At 38.8% G+C, this 20,729-nt stretch overlaps 2 protein-coding genes across 2 annotated transcripts in view; one reads left to right on the forward strand and one right to left on the reverse strand.

The window, feature by feature from the left end:
- The window catches only part of LOC134826226 (FYVE, RhoGEF and PH domain-containing protein 4-like), a 434,713-nt gene that overhangs the window by 333,060 nt on the left and 80,924 nt on the right, over nt 1-20,729 (reverse strand). The window lies entirely within an intron of this gene.
- On the forward strand, nt 13,444-14,642 carry LOC134826822 (GDP-Man:Man(3)GlcNAc(2)-PP-Dol alpha-1,2-mannosyltransferase-like). The gene is made up of 2 exons (XM_063839323.1): nt 13,444-13,450; nt 13,753-14,642. Exons 1-2 carry the CDS (start codon nt 13,444-13,446, stop codon nt 14,640-14,642), a joined length of 897 nt encoding a protein of 298 aa, XP_063695393.1.

Below are 20,729 nucleotides of genomic sequence, written 5' to 3' on the forward strand. Positions count from 1 at the left end.
GACATTTTTTTTTTAAAAAGGGCACCTGTTTTGTATGTTTATGTAAAAAAACCCAATGGGGGGGTTTTGGATCGGTTCCCGCCAGAAAATAATTAAATTTAACACTGACGATTACATTAATGATTTAAAAAAGCGTGTTTAATCAATAAATTTTTCAAATTAAAAACTGCAAATTTGGTAATAAATTTTTGTTTTTTTAAAATTTTGGGGGAATTTAATTTTTTAAATTTTTAAATTGTATATTATGTACAACTTTAAAAGATTTTCCTTTTTTCCAACAGGGGTTTCAATCCAAAATTCAGGGTTTTTTCATTGAACCCAAAAAGACCAGTGATGAAAATTTCAATCTTATTTTAAAAAACCTAAATCCAAACACCTGAATAAAAGATATAAAATTCCCCATTTTGATCACAAAAACTACAAAATACAATTTGCCCCCTCACCCCCAGGAAGGAGGGCGAAGTACCAATCCCCCCCCCCCTCGCCCCCCTTGCCCCCTTATTTCCCCCCAAACCCCAGTCTGTTCCTTGTCTTCTCTCCCTCCTTTTCCCTTTGGTTTTTTCCCTGCGACCATTGGCATTTCAAAAACGAAATAAAGGGGGCCCAAATATAGCTTTTTCCACCCCTATTGTAATGCTGGAGGGGGGTGGTAAAAAAGGGCCTGGGCAGTGTGTTTTTTGTAGTCGTGGACGATTCCCTAAAGCCCGGTTTTAAACCCTTTTAGGGGGGATGGGACGTTACCCCCGAAAAAATAAATTTAAAATGCAGAAAACGGGTTTTGGACGAACTTACCAAAGCAAAAATTTTTTACAATTTATATACTTGAAAGAGTATTTTTTTAAGGGAAGCAAAGTGCTACCCTTTAATTTTCCCCTTTTTGGGGAAAAAGGCCTTGGTTCAAATTGTGGTAGGAGGGAAAACCCCCTGGGGGGAAGGGTTTGCGCCTCCCTCTTTGTTGACAGCTTGGGTTTTCCCTTCACCTATTAAATGGCGAATTGGTGGGGGGGATGTTTTTTCCTACTTTCCCACTACCCAAACCCATCATCTGAAAAGCCGGTGATTAAATTTGTAAATGTCGTTTTTTTAAATATGTTTTAATTTCGTTTTTGGGCAATTTGTGTTTTTTTTAAAAGTACTTTGATAGGGGAAAACAAACTCTAGGCTTGCCCTTTTGTTTGGGAAAACCCCAAATAAAAAAGGGATTTTCTAAAAATTTGGTTTGCAAAATAAAATTTTTTTTTAAAATTTCTAACAATTGCCCCAAAGTGAATTTTTACACGACATTATGGAGGACACGGGCCAATTAATTTAGCAATAGGAACAAAGGATTTTTAAAAATTTGTTTTTTTGGCGTACAGTGAATTTTCAAAAAATGAAAATTACAAATTATGTCTTGGTAAAAAGGTGAAAACCAAAAATTTTAAAATTTTAAATTTTAATTAATAATCTTTAAAATTCAAGCAAATTAAAGGAAAAATAATAAAAGTTTTTTTAAAAAACCGAAAAGATCATTAAGAAAGTTTAATTTATGCAAAAATTTTTCAGATTTTGGGGAAATGAAAATCGTAATTAAAAAAAAATTTTCCCCGACCCAAAATTTAAAAATTTAAAGGGGGGGAAAAAAAAATTAAAATTTTACAAAAACGTTTTAACTAAGCCCCTGTTTTTGGGTTTCAAATGAAAATTTTCTTTAAAATTTTTTTTTTTTGAAATGAAAACCAAAACTGGCCCAAATTTTTGGGCTGTAATCGGGGGAATTTTTTCAGCGAATTTTTTCCCTTGATAAGTGGAGGGAATAAAATCACTTTCTTTTACCCTTCATGAAACCCCAAAATTTTGCTCCCCCTTAAAAATTGGGCCCCGAAAAAACCGTTTTTTAAAAAACCCCCCTTAAAGTCAAACTGTTAGTCTATTTTTTCTGTTTACTGTTCCCCAAATTTTAGACTTTTTTTAAAGCTCATCCCAAATTTCTTTTCATGTCAAGTAAAAACCGTGAAAATGAACCTGAAACCCCTTTGAAATTTACATAGTTCACATGTCTACAAAAACCAAAAAAAAATTAAAAATGGGTTTTTGTCGGTTATAAAAATTTATGATTTTGGGTTCCCAACTTTTTGGTGAATGTTTAATTGCTGAAGTTTTTCCGAAATTTCATTCAAAAAAATTTATATCCCAATCTTTTTAAGGGGTTTCTTTTATAATTGAACATGGGTTACTCGCCTTAAATTTTCCACATTTGACTTTATAAGATAAAATTTTGTTAGTCGTTTTTAAAATATATCCCCACCCCAAAACATTGTTTTCTTTGTTCCGTTGTATAAAATAATAGTTACATGTCTCCAAAAACCCAAAAAAAATTTCTACTGCTTTTTTGTCGAGTTTTCAAAATTTTGATTTTATTTTTCCGGGATTCTTGAAAATTTGAAAAATTGTCTGAAGATTTTTCCCATTTCATTTTCCGGCCCAAATATTTTGCGTTATAGTGTTTCTTTAAAAATTGAAATCTTTTTGCTGGGCTTAAAATTCCAATTTGAGTTAAAAAAAGATGATATCTTTAAAGTTGGGTCTTTAAGGGTTTAACACTAGCCCCTCCGGGTTTTGTGCTTTTTTCAAAAAAAAAATTGGGGAAAAAAACCCCCCCTTTCTCTACGTTTGGGTTACCATCAATAAAAAAAGGGGGTTAAAAAGTGGTAATGACAAAAGTAGGGGGGGGGGGGTGCCCCATTTTTAATGTTTATTAAAGTATATCCCCGCCCTCAAATGGGGAAAAAAAACCCTAAATTTTAATAACTTTATTTTCCCTACCCCCCCAACCCCCCCCCCCCCCCCCCCCCCCCCCCCCCCCCCCCCCCCCCCCCCCCCCCCCACCCCCCCCCCCCCCCCCCTTTAAATCTGCGGGGCCCAAAAAAGGGCCAACTTTTTTAAATTTTTGGGTTTATTTAAAAAATTTTTTGGGGGGGAAAAAAATTTTTTGGTTTTTTTTAAAAGAAAATTTTCAAAGTTTTCTTGGCAAATTTTTTTATTTTTCAAACTACCCTGATTTATTAGAGGGCCCAAAAAATTTTTTTTTGGTTTTCGAAGTTCGATATAAATTTTGGACTCGGGGGGTTCCCCCTTATCTTGTTAATGGTTTTCAGAAGGCAGGCCCCCCTTTGGGGTTTGGGGTCGGAAAGGGGAGCTCTGCCTTCAGAAGGGACGTATCGAGGGGGGACTCGGAACCCAACATTTTTTTTAAGCCAAAAATTTGATCAAAGGTTTTTTTTTTGAAACCTTTCTTTTTTTTCCCATTTTGCTTAGCCGAAAATTTTTTTTTTGATTTCGAAGTCCAAAAAAAAATTTGTTATTCATTTTTATTTCTAAAGTTATCCTAAAAAACATTTCCATTTTCTCGGTCAAAAAACCAAAAAAGAACCCCAAAATTTTTACGTATCTTGGGAAATTTTTAAAAATTTTATTCCCAGGAGTTTTAAATTTTTAATAACCCTTAGGCAATAATCTAATTGGGTTTTTGTGGTTTTCAGTGGGAATTAGTTGCTTGTTCCCCCCTTTTAACCGCTTTTGCAAGTTTATTTTGTCCTTCCCCCCTTTCGAATTTTGCGGAAAAATTTTAAGGGCCCTGTTAAGGGGAGTTTTTCGCAAAAGTGACTCCATTTCTGGAAATGTAGACAATCACGGGGGCTCAGTTAAACGCCAGCGGGTTAGCTTGTACTAGCAGGGGGGTGCTTGCGAACCCCCCTGAAAGCTCCCCTGTTTTAAAATCCGTGACACAAAAAAAGCTTCCCCCAAAAAAAAGCGTTTCTATTGGGTTTCAAATGATCACGTATATGGGTCCGCAAATTGATTCGCTCCCCGGGGTGCATCGGGACCCCCATTGTATAAATAGCCCCCGGCCCCAAAATACCCTCGGGTTCCATTCGTCCCCCTTCCGAAATTTTTTTGGCACTCTTTGCCCCTACCAGTGTCCCTTTCGTTTATCATCTTTTAAAAGAAAAAAGAGCCGTAAAGTAGGGGATGTTTCGTTGATCGCCCAAACTCCCGTTTGTTCTTTGAATTTACCGACCCTTTTTTTTTCCTGCTTTCTTTGAAACTTTTCCCCGAAGAGAAAACGGGTTTACAACTCACAAGTGGGGGTCACTTGTTTCGACTTTCAGGATGTAAGTTACTTCTCAGTGCCCAATTTTTATCCCATTGGGAGCCTGTTTAAAATTTAAATTTTTCATTTCTTTTGTATGAGTGTGCCTGAAATGTGCAAACTGTGCCGATAACAAATATTTAAAACAACTAGTTCCCCAAAGAGCTTTCTTTTGGGTTGTTTTCCCCCCCAATAACGAAAAAAAACATGTTAGGGTGGGCCCAAATTTTGGGGTTAAAAAAGGTGTTTTAAAAATGAATTTTGAAAAAAAAAATTCATTTTCAAAAAATGGGGGAATTTAAACCTGGGTTTTTTTTTTTCCCTTTTCTCATAAAAAAAAACTCCCCTTTAATGCCATTGCCCCCCCCCCCCCCAAAAAACCCCCCCCCCCCCCCCCCCCCCCCCCCCCCAAACCCCCCCCCCCCCCCCCCCCCCCCCCCGTTAGAAGCCCCTACGGAAACCAAAATTTTTAAAGCTTTTTGGGCCCCCAAAATTTTGAAAACAATTAAATTTTAATATTTTTAATGAGACTTTAAATTTAATTTTGGAAAGATAAAAGTAAAAAAATTTTTTTTAAAAATTTGGGTACAAAGGGAAAAAAAAAACCCCCAAAGAACAAAATTGCAATAAAATCTCGGTTTTGGGGGATTTCTAGCCAAAAAGACTTCATTTAAAAAAGGGAAAAAACTCTACATTTTTCAATATTTTTGGGTTTTCAAATTTTTTTGGTTTTGATTTAAAATTTGCATTTTAAAATTTATTTTTTGGGCCCCGATTTTTTTTTTAGGCCCCCCCAACCCCAAAAAGTAGAATTTTTAAAGTATTCTCCGCCCCCAAAAACGGGGAAAAAACCTACATTTTTTAAAATACTTTTAAAAGGCAGCCCCCCCCCCCCCCCCCCCAATAAGGGAACATATTCATGAGGAAACCCTTTTAAAGTTTTAAATTATAACTAACCTCCCCGTTTTAACGGGATTGGAAACCTTACCAAAAATTTAAGGGCTTTTTGTTTCCCAAAGTAACAAACAAAATTTAACATTCTCATGGGAATTCCCAAAAGAGCTTTGGGTAATAATTTTCCCTTTTCTATGTAATACTTCCCCGGGGCCTTCAATAGTTCCGGGGGCCCCCCCCCCCCCCCCCCCCCCAAAAAAAAACAAAATGAAATAAATATATGGGGAAAAAAAGCAACATCCTTTTTTCAAAAATCGGATTTATAAAAGGGAGCGGGGTTTTGGGGCAATATTTTTTTTTTGGTAGTGAGGTTTGGAACACAACCAAAAAACAGCTACATCGCTTTTTAGTGGCCCCCACGTTTTCTTGAGGGAAACTTAGGATAAGTTTGGGTCGATCGGGTTTGAAACACGAAGGCGGGGGGCGTGCAAAAATTTAAAACCGTAGGAGTACTTAAAGGGGGCAAACCCCCCTGCCCTTGGTTTGGCCCTGCACCAGAATGCCCGACACTAGGTTCCTTTTTTTTCCCCTTTGTTAAATTTTTCTGGACCCCTTTCCCAGGGGGAAGATTTTAGGGGGGGTCCCAAGGGAAAAAAAATGGAGGAAATGTTTGCCGGAAGATGCTGCAAACGTTTTACAGGAAAAACTGAATAACCCCAGAAGGGGCGAGCGAATGGGGTATTTACCCCCAAAAAATTTGGAGGGGGGATGATACGTTTACAAACCCGGGAGCATTGGTGCGGGGCCCTCGAATGATTGGGGCCTAAAACAAGTACAAGTAAATCTTTAAAAGGAGAAAGAGAAAAAGGCTTTTTTGAAGGAAATTTTTTTAAAAAACGAACGACCAACTTTAAGAAAAAAACGACCAAGGGATAAGATTTTAGAAAAATAAAAAAAACAAAGGGGGCAGGTCCAAAGTTTTTAAAAATGGCTGATTTTTGAGCTCCGCCCAAAATTTTAAAGCTTTTTCCCCCAAAATTTTGATCAATTTTTAAATTTTTGAATGAGCTAACTTTTGTGAAAGATAATATTTTTGGTCATAATGAACGGGTTTGCTTTTAAACATGAAAAGGTTTGTACCTTATCGGGCCTTAATTTGACGGACATTAATTTTAACGCCCGGGGGACCTTTTAAATTTTTTTCTCAATGCCCTTTTAAATTTAAATTCCCTTCATTTTTTGGGCCCTCCAAGTTTAAAGGGCCGTTTAATTTTTTTTCAAAAAATTTGAACTTTTTTTTCCAGAAAATGACAACTAAAGAGAACTTTATTTGCCGTTTAAATTTAAAAGACAGAAAAGTTCTCCCTTTTCCGCCGAGGCCCGAAAAATTTCTAGTATAGACAAAGGGTGTTTTTTTAAGGGGCCCCTTTGCAAAAAAGTCAAAGAAAAATTTTGGCCCAAACAACAACTTTGTTATGAGCTAGTCCCCGCCCCAAAATTACAAACTTGTTTTCCGCCCTAAAAAATTACCGGGGAACTCGTGTTTCCAAGGACTTGGGCTATTAACGAGGCAAAAGGGGTTTTTTTTGAAAATAAAATTTTTTATAGATTGCCCAAAGGCCCCTTTAAACGCTTGGTAAATCGACTTTAATTTAATTTTAAAATCTATATTTAATTTTTTAATATCTGCCCCCCGGGGAAAAAAAAACTGCAAAAAACTTGAGTTCGGGGAAAAATTTAAAATTTCCCCAATGGTATCAGAGTTAGACTACGCAATTTTGAGTAAAAAGAAAAAAACCCCCTTTGGAAAAAAGCGGGGCCCCTTGAGAATCGCTAATTTAGAGCGGGGAAATGGAAAAGGACGTCCAAACCCAAGGCCCAAAAACCCCTTTCAAATCTTTTTCGAAGATATTCCCTCAAAAAGTTTACCCCCAAAACTCCCCCCACCCTTTTTAAAAAAACTTAATCATGTGAGTCCTTTTTAAAAAGGTTTACATTTCAGGGCCAAAAACACCGCCAAAAAAAAAAGAAAAGGGGGGGCCCCCAACCCCTGTTGGGTAGCGTGACACCCCACAGAAGTAGACCAAAGTGGCTTCCTTTCTTGTGAAATTTTTATCAATCCCCTTGGTTTTCCCAGGCCTTTATTTGGGGTTTTTTTCCAATTTTTCAATTAGGGCAGTTAATTATATAACCTTTTGAAGCTGCCCCCCAAAATGACCAAAAAAGAGGGTTAAATTTTTTTAAATTTCCCGTGTTGTAGCCTAAGTTTATTAGGAAAACTTTGGAAAAAGAGATCAAGTTTCTTGCTGACCCTTGAAAAATGTAAAGCGTTTTAAAACTGGGGGCAAAACAAATTCACAAAGCCCCAAAAAGGGTGAACCAATTGAAATTTAGCAACGTTTAAAATTAAAAAGCGTTTTAAAAAAGTTTTATTTTAATTTTTAAATTTTTTGAAGGAAAAATTCTTTAAAAAGTTTTTTTTGGCCCAAAGTTGGTTTTTTAAAAGGGTTTTTTTTTTCGTTTTAAAAAATATTTTCAGCACGGAAACCCTTTTGTGGGAAAAATAAAAAAGCGATATTAAAAAACTGATATGGGAACTTTTTAACTTTTTTCTGCTTAACGACCCGTTTTTCCCTTTTTTTTCTGTATAAAAAATTTGGGTTTAAAAATCATTTTCTGGAAAAAAAAAAAAGTTTTTTTTAAAAAAGGGAAAAAATTTGGAATTTTTTTATGGTTTTTGAAATGCTTCTAGGTTCTTTTTAATTTCGTTCTTTAAATTTTGTCCGTTTTATTTAATTGGGCCGTCCAAATAAAGGGCCCCATAAGGTAGTTTTTTCCCGAAAAAAATTTGAAAAATGTTTAAAACAAAAATTTTTTGGTACAAATCATTTTTCCGGGGGGAGGCCTTTTCCCAGATCGAAATTACAAAGGGGGGCCCCCCGGCCCAAAAAAAAATACGAAAGGGGGGGGGGGCGGACTTCGAAAACCGAACAAAATATTTCGGGGCCCTAAGACAGGGAAAATGAAACATGAACTTAAAGTAAGTGTTTTCCCGAAAAACTTTTAAAATTTTTGACTTAAAAATTTTTTCGGGAAAAAAAAAAAAAAAAACAAATTTTTTTGAAACAAATAAAAAAAATTGGGGCCTTTTTTTGGGCCCCTTGGGGCCGATTTTTTTGGGGGGGGGGGGGGCGATTTGGGCCCCCGAAACATTTAAATATGCGACTCATAAATAATATTTCCCAAACCCGGGTTTTTAAAAAAAAGGTGAATCGCTAGGAAAACTTCAAAAATTATTTCGTTCGTTCTCCCCCGATAATTTTTCAGAAAAACCGTTTGTATCAAAGTCGTGACCCCCCATTGTCCCTTTCACTAAGTCGTTTCAAACACTAGTATTTGGCAAAACCAAGTTTTCAGCCGCGCGCTCTTTCCGGCAGGTCTACAAAAGTGTGACAAAAAACCCGCACTTTAGTACAAAAAAGGGGGGGTGTCACGTCCCGTCTATTTCCCGCTTTTTACCTTTGAATCCCAAAAAGGAATGGGCATTGGCGGAAAATAGGGGGGACAAAAGTGGGCAGCAAAAATTTTTCCCGAGGCCCGGGGGAAAAAGTTTTCGAAAAAGGAAAATTTTTTTTTGTGGGTTTACCCTGTAAAATCCCGTTTTAAAGGTATATTATTATTGGGCACGAGCCACGAAGTAAGATGTCGAGGACTGTTGTACTTGGATACAAGATCTAGAGAAATGCAGTGGTGGCATTTTTTATAGAAATAACTATGGGCTTCGAGACAATACAGCTGAAATTGAAACAGGCAGAAGAAATTGAAATTCTTTGATTCTTTGATCCTCGTGACCAAAATTGTTATGGTTTTTAAAAGACGAGGAGAAAAAGAACGAATGCGAGGTGAGAGAAAAAATTTCCACTGCTGGGTAAACAATATCATAACAGACTAAGTAGTCACTGACTTACTGGTCTGTGTGTGGGTATTTTAAGCAGCCCTGAAGCGTATCAGAATGCAGGATCGATATCACGTGACCATTGGCAAGCCAATACGTGCACTACATTGGTATCACGTGATCTACAAACACATGGAGCAGTTCTGCGCTTGACAGGGCTGTTGGCAAGCAGCCACTGTCTGGAAGAGTGAGTCACCGTCTAGAGCTGTGTCTAGAGTCCAGTATGGAGTCACGTGACCTTGATATCCCGTATTAGTCGGCTTGACCAGAGAGGAGTGACGAATAAACAAGCACAATGCTGGTAGAAGAGGAAAATAAGTGGCGAAGTTCAGGATCAAGCTATCAAGAAGAATAACATAGTCATGATCATTGGGTTTGTAAACGTGCACTAATTACATTATCTGACGATAGTTATCAGGCTTTGAGTTTTGGGAGTTATTTTTAAAATTTCGGTCCCCGATAAATTGTTATTTTTTGTGATACCGATAGCGGTGATCATGGTCTGCAGTATATTATATATTTCTCAGAGCTAAGTATTATTTCTATTTGATATCCGGACTAACTCAGAATATTTAAACTAATTGAATTTATTCGTCATCGTGTTGGTCTCGCGATCAACACAATGCCTAACCGACAAAGTGTTTGCCGATAATCCTTAGTGGGAACTTTATAATTTAAATTACAGTGCAGACCTCCTAATAACAAGTAGAATTCAAAAGTCGAAACAGCCTCCCATTTTGGTTTTGACTCACCGAGTAAAATACAAAAATAAAATCCTCTTCATTTAAAGTCAGCCACCCCGACGCGACAACTCCGTCAAAATAATATAGTTTACAGGAGACTATGGGAAAGAGTGAACCTGTGACGGTATCACAGCTTGTGTGCCTGCCCCCAGTTCGCAGTAAACCACTTAGCATTTGTATCGTTTTTAGCTTGTTATCAGCAGTCGTTATCTGCAAGTGTTACACACCACGCTAACCTGATGAATTTCTCTGTGGACTTACTACACACAGTGGAAAAGGATATGCAATCGGAGATTGGAAAGCTCATGAAAGCCGTGAATGTCTCGTCCTTCTCTGATATCAACCAGGGTGTTCTACAAAAACTGCTTAAGGGTCCGCTTGTAAATTTTCTCAGCAGCATATTACATTTAATGGACAGCAATATGAAGCTATGCAGGTCTGCAGCCAGCAAGATAGATCAGATGAAAACAGAACAGATAGACATGCAAAAGCAGCTGATAAACAGACAGCAGAATGAGATCGAATCGGTGCAGAAAACTGTAAAGAATGAAATGAAAAGTTGGGCAGATGTCGTCAAGAAGAACAGCGTCCAAAACAATCAGCTGACAACAAAAACTGTGAAAGAAGCCGTGCGATCAGTGAATAAAGAAGAAGAAAGATCGAGAAACTTGATTATCTACGGTTTGAAGGAGACGGAAGAAGGGGAGTGGGAGGACGTATTAGAGATGGACCCTCTCCCGGACTTTTTCAAGTCAGTTTTTGCTGAGGCCGGCTGTCATTTTCCTGACACGGATGAGATATGCAGGATTGGGAAGAAAGTTCCTGAGAAAACGCGACCAGTCAAAGTTCAGTTACAAAGCTCTAGCGATGTGGACATTATACTAAGGAATGCACACAAACTTAAAACAAATGATGATTTTAAGTCAGTTTATCTTGCACCGGATAGGACAAGGGAGCAGAGAATAGTACACAGTGGACTTGTCAAACAGATGAAAGAACTAATAAAGCAGGACAATAGCAAGCGTTATTTTATCAGAGACAATAAAGTTAATTGTGTTAGTGAGAGCTAGAGCCTTATCTACAAGTACACTGACTTGTTATCTGAACTTATGAACTTTAATATGTTATGTTCACTTTCGTTATCTACGTGGTGATACAGTGTAGTTTTTACATAGTATGTATTTTAATTTGGTTTAAGTGGTGGCCGTTGTATTCTATAAACCGTTTTTAACGAGTTTTTTTACGATGCAGTATTTTGTGAGGAGATTTAGGCAGCATGAACTGTGGCTCATATTTTATTATTTAAGCTGCTCTACGAGCACACACGCTAGCTAGTTGGTTTTTAGATAGTTAAGAGTATTAGTTACTTAGTTAGTTAGTGTAAATTAGTATCAGTCAGGATCTGTTAGCACACAGAACTGTTAGTTTTCGCGAAGCAGGTCTGACTTTCATATATATTCTTATAGTAGACTTCGTCATATAAATTTATTTTGAACTTAGTAACAATTTCAGGGGAAAAATAGAAATTTAAGATTTCATTTCTATTCTAATATTCACGTATATTAAATACAATTATATTGTTATGTATCATATGATTTTGTAAACATTGGCCGGTGTACCAAAAACCGGTCCCCAAACAAACAAGTGTACCAGCATAATAAGCTCAAGTTCGGGTATAGTCTTGAAGCTTCTTTAACGTTCCGTTGTTCATATAAAATAAAGACAAGTTCCCTGCAATATTCACATAAACTTGGGGAAGGTAGGCATGTTTGTAGAATGCGGGGGGGGGGGGAGGGGGGGGGGGAGGGGGGGTCACGTCCGCTTGTCTCATAGAATTTTATAAGTCGAAATTTTTCAAAGTTTTTTTTTGGAAACTAGGGGAGGCCTGCTTTCTGAGATTGAATCGCAAAGAGGATGCCTCAAGGCTCGATAGGTTATGAATATAGGCTTCTTATGAATATAAGCTCCTTCCAATTGTCCAAATTATGTGCGAAAAATTCTCATAATGTTTGTCGCACGCTAATGTCCGTCAATGTCCGTCCGAGCCCGTCAATGTCCGCTAATGTCCCAAAAAACACGTCCGTTGTCTCATAGACAATAGTGGGTAAAAATATGGCGGATTTTCCGCCAATTTTAACCCGCCATAATTAAACAAACTAAGGTAGTTATCGAAAATTAACATAAAATAATAATCAATACAAACAGATCGGGTAAAGTTAGACCTCTGTCACCATGCAAAACTTCAAATATTGGGCCATTGTGTGACCCGAGTAGATCAGAAAGGAAATGATAGTAATGAAAAGGCACACTCTTTTGCCAAACAAGGCTCTGATAACTCCGCCCAAGTGCTACTACCAATACCAAAAGTATTATGGAAGGGAGCGCTGCGGAGTATAAGTCATCGGAAAATGAGGGAAAGATGGAGAACGTTGCCCAACACTCATTTCAAACGAGTATGGAGACACAAGTTCGCCAGATTAATCCCCAAACTTGGTAAAGAGAGCACAAGAACAGCGACACAATTCCTCACTGGACACTGTGAACTAAACTACCATATTAATAAGTTCAAGCCGAAAACTGTGCCTAAAACTTGTCCACACTGTCTCATGGAAGAGGAGACAATGAACCACTTTATTGGTCAGTGCCCGAAGTGGTCTTTCCAACGAGGAGAATACTTTGACTCCTTCTACCTTAGTGTGACAGGCATAGTGGACAATATTACCGGGGTAAGCACAGGGCTCCAATGCTCTCTCTTACAGGGCTCCAATGCTCTATCTTACAGTTGTCATGCTCTATCTTATTGTGATAATGACCGCATCCGCCTACGAAGACCTGAGGAGTGAGTTAATGTGAACGTTTTGGGTGTAGGTCTCTTAAGCGGGCCGGGGGGGGGGGGTAAGAATTTTTTTCTCCAATCTAAAAAATCACATTTTTCCATCTTGTTGACCTCTTATTTCAAGAACAAAGGCAAAAATCAAAATTTTAAAACATAACGTTTTCGCGTGACACCCCAAAGAACACACGTGCCAAGTTTCAGCTCCTGGTTGTGGCCAGTATTTTCATGTGATTACAATTATTAAACCTCAATATTTGGTGCGTGATATCTCAAAAACGCAGGGTCAGATTTCGGTCCGGTTTTTTTCTTCTTGTTCGTCTCCAGCAGCTCTATCACAAATGTGAAAACTGGAAAAATTATGTTTCCCCCCCCCCCCCCCCCCCCCTCTGGCCTTAATCCCGAGCTGATTGTCATAGGCCAGGTAAATAACGTTAATTCGATTATAACTGGTAAGTTTTACCAGGGTGGCACAACATAATATTACTTATAATTACATTGGGGGGGGGGGGAGTGCCACGTCCGTCTATGCGGACTTCGAAAATCGAAAAAAAATATTTTCGGCTAATAATGATCAGGCCAGGGTAGCATAAAACATGAGCAAAATTAGTTTCCAAAAATAATTTCGGTCCGAGTCATATCCTTCGATTATCGAAGTCCGCACCTACCCCTCGATACACAATTTTGGAGTTTTTCTGAAAACCACTTTTCTCCACGTTTCATTCTACCGTGTTCATTATTAGCCGAAAATATTTTTTCGGTTTTTCGAAGTCCCCACCTACCGCCTCGATACACAATTTTGGACTCGAGGCTTCCCCCTGGTAATGCAATCTCGGAAGGCAGGCCTCCCCTTTGCAACACAAGCTCGGAATTGGGAGCTCTCGATATGGGAGGTACGTATCGAGAATGAAATAATTCTCATAATTTTTGTCCGTTTATGTCCGCCAATGTCCGTCCGAGTCCACCAATGTCCGTCAATGTCCGCTAATGTCCCAAAAACATGTCCGCTTGTCTCATAGAATCCAAAAAGGACAGGACATGGCGGACATTGGTGGACATGTCACCGGGTCACCCCCCCCCCCCCCCCCCCCCCTACAATTATATGTTTTCCCGTTATTTAATAAATAAATTCCCGCTTAAAGTTCTAAGTGCTTCAAAATGTATGTTACCAATCCTGATAGACCCTTAATTTCAGGAAAAGTGGCTGCCAGGGAGTCGAGTTATAACAACGCTTCAGCAGTCGCTAGAAATCCCCTCCTCAGCTCTGTTAAACTTATTTACTACAAGATATTTGCTAAGATGTACTCGGTAATGGGAGCCAAATCTAAACTTGTGTTTGTCAACTCATCTTGGACCAAGGGACACATAGACGATATTTGGCAGATTCCTGACAGGACTACACTTCTTTACCCACCTTGCAATACTGAGAACTTCCTTAAAATTTCGGGACCTAGATCTAAGAGGATTGTGTCGGTTGCCCAGTTTCGGCCAGAGAAAGATCATAAATTGCAGATCGAATCATTTGCGATGTTCGTGGAAAAAACTGGACGAAGAGATGTAACGTTAACCCTAGTGGGTGGGGTAAGAAACCAGGGAGATAGAGATAGAGTAGAATCTCTGAAGCAACTTTCTGAAACCCTTAAAGTAGACGAACTGGTTGAGTTTAAAGTCAGTATCCCCTACTCCGAGCTGTACCAGATCTTATCCGACTCTCTGATGGGTCTCCACACCATGTGGAACGAACACTTTGGTATTGGAGTGGTGGAGTTCATGGCAGCCGGTATCATTCCCATAGCACACAACAGCGGGGGTCCTAAGTTGGATATAGTGGTACCAGGGACAGGCTTCTTAGCAGCCACTGCTGAGGAATACAGTGATCACGTGATAAGAGTTCTGGAGATGACAGATGAAGAATTGGAGGGCATAAGGGAAAGAGGACGGGAGCATGTGATGGGCACCTTCTCTGATGAGGCCTTCTCGACTGTCTTTATTGAGAAGTGTGTGAACGAGTTGGATATGGATCTTAGATGGATTGAAGAGTTTGATGCAGAGGACGAAGAGAGGTTGGAAGAGTTTTCAGATTGATTGGAATTTAAATTTTCGTTTGATTTGGAGTGTTTACAGCTGATCTTCACTTTGTTAGTCGTTCAGATAGTTTTATTGACTGGAAAATATTATTGATCTATAAGCGTTTTCCTCATAAATTGGTAATTTTTAATGGGACACTATTTAATTTTAATGTTATTTATTTTTATTAGTTTAAAAGCACATTTAACCTTCAGGGTCACAAATTTTAAACAATTGATACAGTGTTTTAAGTGTTAGATTATAAATTTATGTTTTCTTTTGAGTTAAGCACTGTATTTTCTCGAACAAACATTTTATCACAATAGATTCTCCTACTGCGCTAACAAGCTCTAAACCCCGTAACTTTAACTCCCCGTTAAAAACTCAGCCTCATCAAGATCTTTGGTTTGTACCGTCTCCCTTCTGACTTCTCATCAAGTCTTACCAAGAACAAGCGCCTTTACATGGGTACCTGTATTTTTGTTTTATTTTCAGTTGAACTTGACTGAGTAGAGTGACTGATTGTTACTTGAACATAAAGTAGAAACATGCAGACATTTGGTTATCAACACAAGAATGGAAAGAATTCCATAAACCTAAGATCATTGCTGCAACATACTTGTGAATATCTTTGCAGTCAGTGTGTTCAAGACAGGGATAGTAGTTACCTCCCTTGTCTAGATAACACCAGTTCTTGCAACCCAGTCCATCAAAACACTTCTTTCTGTTCTCAAAGAACGCACAAGCTCCTGATAAGGATTGATAACGGACATTTACTTCGAGTAAGAGATTCCGGCAAGTGGGCAAGTGTTTCTATTGATATTAACTGTTCTAAAGGTGTTGCGATATTCATAGCTGGAAAAATTGGACAAATAGACATAGCTAGTGAGCACTAAGCATCCTAATGTTTAAAACAGCACAAAAGAAATTATAAGTTCTGACCTCCACATTGGCTCCAACAGAGCCCTTGCTTACACCCGTAAGTACAGCTACTGATTCTGTCACAGGGGTAATCAGAGTCTGACCACGCACAAGCTCCCTCTCCTGATAACACGTGCTTTACTATCATGTCACATGTGGTACATACTATATTTCAACTTTTTCAGAGGAATTAAAACATTGATCTCAATTGAATATACTGTGGTTTTTAACGATATATCCATATTCTTATTAAACTTTAGGCATGCAACAGACTACTTGGCATTGAGATGCGTAATTAATAGTTAATAGTACTAATTAATTATAATTACCTTCTTCAAAAACTGCGGCGAGAACCACCATGCATAGCACAATAAGTACCTTCATCTCTGAACTGTAAACGTTAGATACGTCGTAATAGAATCTAGACTTAAATAATACATATATTATCGATGAAACGAGTTTGAGTAAATCAATACAACCAATTACCATCAATATTCAATAGTAATAGGATTAGAATAACTTGCGGCTGATGAGGAGCCTAGATCCACTGTTTTAAATATTAATCACAAAAAAAACTAAGGAGCAGTTTTCTAAAGGAATAGTTGTCTATTACTTAGCTCATGTTTAACCACAATCGTGCTAAATACGTTAAACTGCCATGTGCCAGTTTTATTTGAAGATCTGCACAGTGTGGCTGACGAGGTGAAAAATGAATTAGCAGGCCGGATTAATTCAATTTTCGTTTTGAAACCATGAACTTGAGTATACCATATTTTTTGTCAACTATGGTTCATAGTTCAATTAGGACTCTGTCAAGGCTTTGTCTTACTGTTCAGAGCTATTGTCTACAACTTTGAATATGAAGTTATTCGATTTTTTGTTAAAACTGTAAATTGTATTAGAAAAAAAATACGGATTCGATATTTTACGTAAAGTATGTTTATAAAGTGATGGTGTGATCTAATCTGACAACATCAATAATTAAGTATATATACCTAATTCAACCATATACCTATTTTAAATTTTGGTGCGATAGTAGGCAAAAAAGTTTAAAAAATATTATTGCTATATTGATAGTTGTGGACACAACAAGAAAATTGAGAATAATCTTGTGCGAGGGTAGGGACCCAGATGTCGTTTCTAACCCAAATAAACTTTAAGGAGGCTTCTCATCAGTAGCCGCACCTCCTTACTCGGTTTCTGAACTGGAATTCTATGGGCTTCCAGACGGCCAGACCGAGTATTACCATCCCATCCTTCTAGAGTTCATCACAAGTAGCACCCACCTTGAAGATCTTTGACACCCAGACACACCCCATTGGCGAACAAACTTTGGATATAATCTTACATGCTCCCGAAGGAATCCCTGGTTTATGGTCTTTCTCATCGTCACCAGCACTTTCACTAGGTCACCAGCTCTTTCACTGAAGTCATCAGCCCTTTCACTGAAGTCATCAGATGTGACTCTGATCAACGGTATAGTTGTGGACACAACAAGAAAATTGAGAATAATCTTGTGCGAGGGTAGGGACCCAGATGTCGTTTCTAACCCAAATAAACTTTAAGGAGGCTTCTCATCAGTAGCCGCACCTCCTTACTCGGTTTCTGAACTGGAATTCTATGGGCTTCCAGACGGCCAGACCGAGTATTACCATCCCATCCTTCTAGAGTTCATCACAAGTAGCACCCACCTTGAAGATCTTTGACACCCAGACACACCCCATTGGCGAACAAACTTTGGATATAATCTTACATGCTCCCGAAGGAATCCCTGGTTTATGGTCTTTCTCATCGTCACCAGCACTTTCACTAGGTCACCAGCTCTTTCACTGAAGTCATCAGCCCTTTCACTGAAGTCATCAGATGTGACTCTGATCAACGGTATAGTTGTGGACACAACAAGAAAATTGAGAATAATCTTGTGCGAGGGTAGGGACCCAGATGTCGTTTCTAACCCAAATAAACTTTAAGGAGGCTTCTCATCAGTAGCCGCACCTCCTTACTCGGTTTCTGAACTGGAATTCTATGGGCTTCCAGACGGCCAGACCGAGTATTACCATCCCATCCTTCTAGAGTTCATCACAAGTAGCACCCACCTTGAAGATCTTTGACACCCAGACACACCCCATTGGCGAACAAACTTTGGATATAATCTTACATGCTCCCGAAGGAATCCCTGGTTTATGGTCTTTCTCATCGTCACCAGCACTTTCACTAGGTCACCAGCTCTTTCACTGAAGTCATCAGCCCTTTCACTGAAGTCATCAGATGTGACTCTGATCAACGGTATAGTTGTGGACACAACAAGAAAATTGAGAATAATCTTGTGCGAGGGTAGGGACCCAGATGTCGTTTCTAACCCAAATAAACTTTAAGGAGGCTTCTCATCAGTAGCCGCACCTCCTTACTCGGTTTCTGAACTGGAATTCTATGGGCTTCCAGACGGCCAGACCGAGTATTACCATCCCATCCTTCTAGAGTTCATCACAAGTAGCACCCACCTTGAAGATCTTTGACACCCAGACACACCCCATTGGCGAACAAACTTTGGATATAATCTTACATGCTCCCGAAGGAATCCCTGGTTTATGGTCTTTCTCATCGTCACCAGCACTTTCACTAGGTCACCAGCTCTTTCACTGAAGTCATCAGCCCTTTCACTGAAGTCATCAGATGTGACTCTGATCAACGGTATAGTTGTGGACACAACAAGAAAATTGAGAATAATCTTGTGCGAGGGTAGGGACCCAGATGTCGTTTCTAACCCAAATAAACTTTAAGGAGGCTTCTCATCAGTAGCCGCACCTCCTTACTCGGTTTCTGAACTGGAATTCTATGGGCTTCCAGACGGCCAGACCGAGTATTACCATCCCATCCTTCTAGAGTTCATCACAAGTAGCACCCACCTTGAAGATCTTTGACACCCAGACACACCCCATTGGCGAACAAACTTTGGATATAATCTTACATGCTCCCGAAGGAATCCCTGGTTTATGGTCTTTCTCATCGTCACCAGCACTTTCACTAGGTCACCAGCTCTTTCACTGAAGTCATCAGCCCTTTCACTGAAGTCATCAGATGTGACTCTGATCAACGGTATAGTTGTGGACACAACAAGAAAATTGAGAATAATCTTGTGCGAGGGTAGGGACCCAGATGTCGTTTCTAACCCAAATAAACTTTAAGGAGGCTTCTCATCAGTTTCATATAAGTTTACATAATACATAGTTTAAGTTATGCTGTTCTGATTAAATAAAGTATAATCAAGGCCAAGGATTGAATTAAAATTAAAATTATACTTATACCAACTCGTGTAATAGGAGTTTAAAATAAAAATACACTATCATTGCGATAATTAAAATTAAAAATATCAGTAAAAGGTAAAACTTAGATTAAAACTTATAGATTATATCACCATACATTGGTCTCTTCTTAAAGTTAAAAGCAATCCACAATAGTCCATAATGATAAAAGCAAAGTAGATCAGTGCCCGAAGGTCGATGAGTCACAACTAGAAGTGCTTGTAGTTGTGTAGACTGTGGGTATAAAATGTAGAAGCAATGTCATGTCAATATCTACCTGTTTATTTTATCTCGTTCCGCTCCGCAACAGTCACATCTCTGAAATTGTATCCTTGTGTCATTCAGCAATACTTTAAAGATATAGTGCATTATTATTTAATGTGTAAAACTGATTACGCAGGGGGAGGGGGGGTTAAAAATTGTCCAAAAAGTGATTACGTAATATGTTAATTTAATCTTCGATGTCATTTTGGACTTTGATTTGATCAATGAAATAAAAACTAACCACAACTTGACGCGGCTAGTCTACTGGGGGTGATGCAACGTCAATTAATGTCAGTATTCCATAAAAACCCCAAACTGACATTGACATTAATTGACATTAATTTTTCTTGAAATTTGAGATTATCATTATTCGATAAGTATTCAAGATATGGCAGTATCTAGATAGCCCGACCACTGTCCGCGGACAACTGTCCGCGGAAAACTGTCCACGGACAACTGTCCACGGACAACTGTCCACGAACTACTGTCTACCAGATCATATTACTGCATAATAACAGTATCCCCTGAATCAAGCAACGAAGGGCCTGAACGGAACCCCTCGGTTTCAGTTCCTTGTTTAACACTGCACCGTACGGCAAGGACATCCACCGGGTTCTCCAAGGATGGGCACATAGCTCACTCCACAATATGCTCTGTCAAATGTTGCTTATAATATACCAAGGATCTACAGGAAATATTTCCTTGTAAGTTTTTATAATAATTATGAGTATGTTCTTATCTGTTGATCCTTAGGTTCAAAGACCACCAAAAAAAATGTCAGCTTCCAACTCTTCCATCTTCGGTCCCCACCGGCCACGCCCATATTTTATTGGTTTCTTATATATAAACAAAAGCTCTAAGAAACAGATAGTAAACAAAGTAAACATTTCTGTCCCCTAATCTTTCTCAAACAAAAGTCATGCAATTTGCATACTTCTCCATTTAACTCTATTCTGAGCAATTAACGTTAAATAGTCCAAATCACATAAATTATTTAACGATAATTTTCGGACACTAAGGTCGTGTAGAATCAGTGAGAAAAGGTTTGACTGCGGTCTTCCACGCCGCCCTTGAAGCTGTAAGGTGTTGACAGCAAAAACAAGCGACGAATAGGCTGGGCCATCTGTAGGCCCACGCAGTACATGTCCGAGCATCCTCCACCGACTACGAGCCACTTTAGCTGACAATGGTTCACTATTGCAGCGTTTATACAAGTTCTTGTTAGAGATGATGTGAGGGTATTTGTAATTCAAAATTGATCGCAGATGACGTCTGTGAGCAATATCTAGTTTTTCCAATACTGATTTAGGGGCAGCCCAGCAAGATGAATTGTACATTAAAACGGATACTACCAGAGCCTCATACAACAGAAGCCTCTTGCTCAGAGGGATCTTATGGTTCCAAGCTTTCTTGTATTTGTTAAACGCGGCATATCCCAGACATATCCTTCTAGAGATGTCCTCCTTACTACAAAGCATGGAGCCAAGCGTGATACTCTTTCTCCAGAGCTCGTTCCCTGCAATTGGCTTACCCTGATCGTCTTTAGCTCCCTTTTCAGCTAAGTACACATGAGTGAAATCAGTTTTGTCTTCGTTAACGAAGAGATTCCAATCTTTAA

This window comes from Bolinopsis microptera, chromosome 2, assembly GCF_026151205.1.
Source record: "Bolinopsis microptera isolate Bmic1 chromosome 2, MBARI_Bmic_1.0, whole genome shotgun sequence".
NCBI lineage: Eukaryota > Metazoa > Ctenophora > Tentaculata > Lobata > Bolinopsidae > Bolinopsis > Bolinopsis microptera.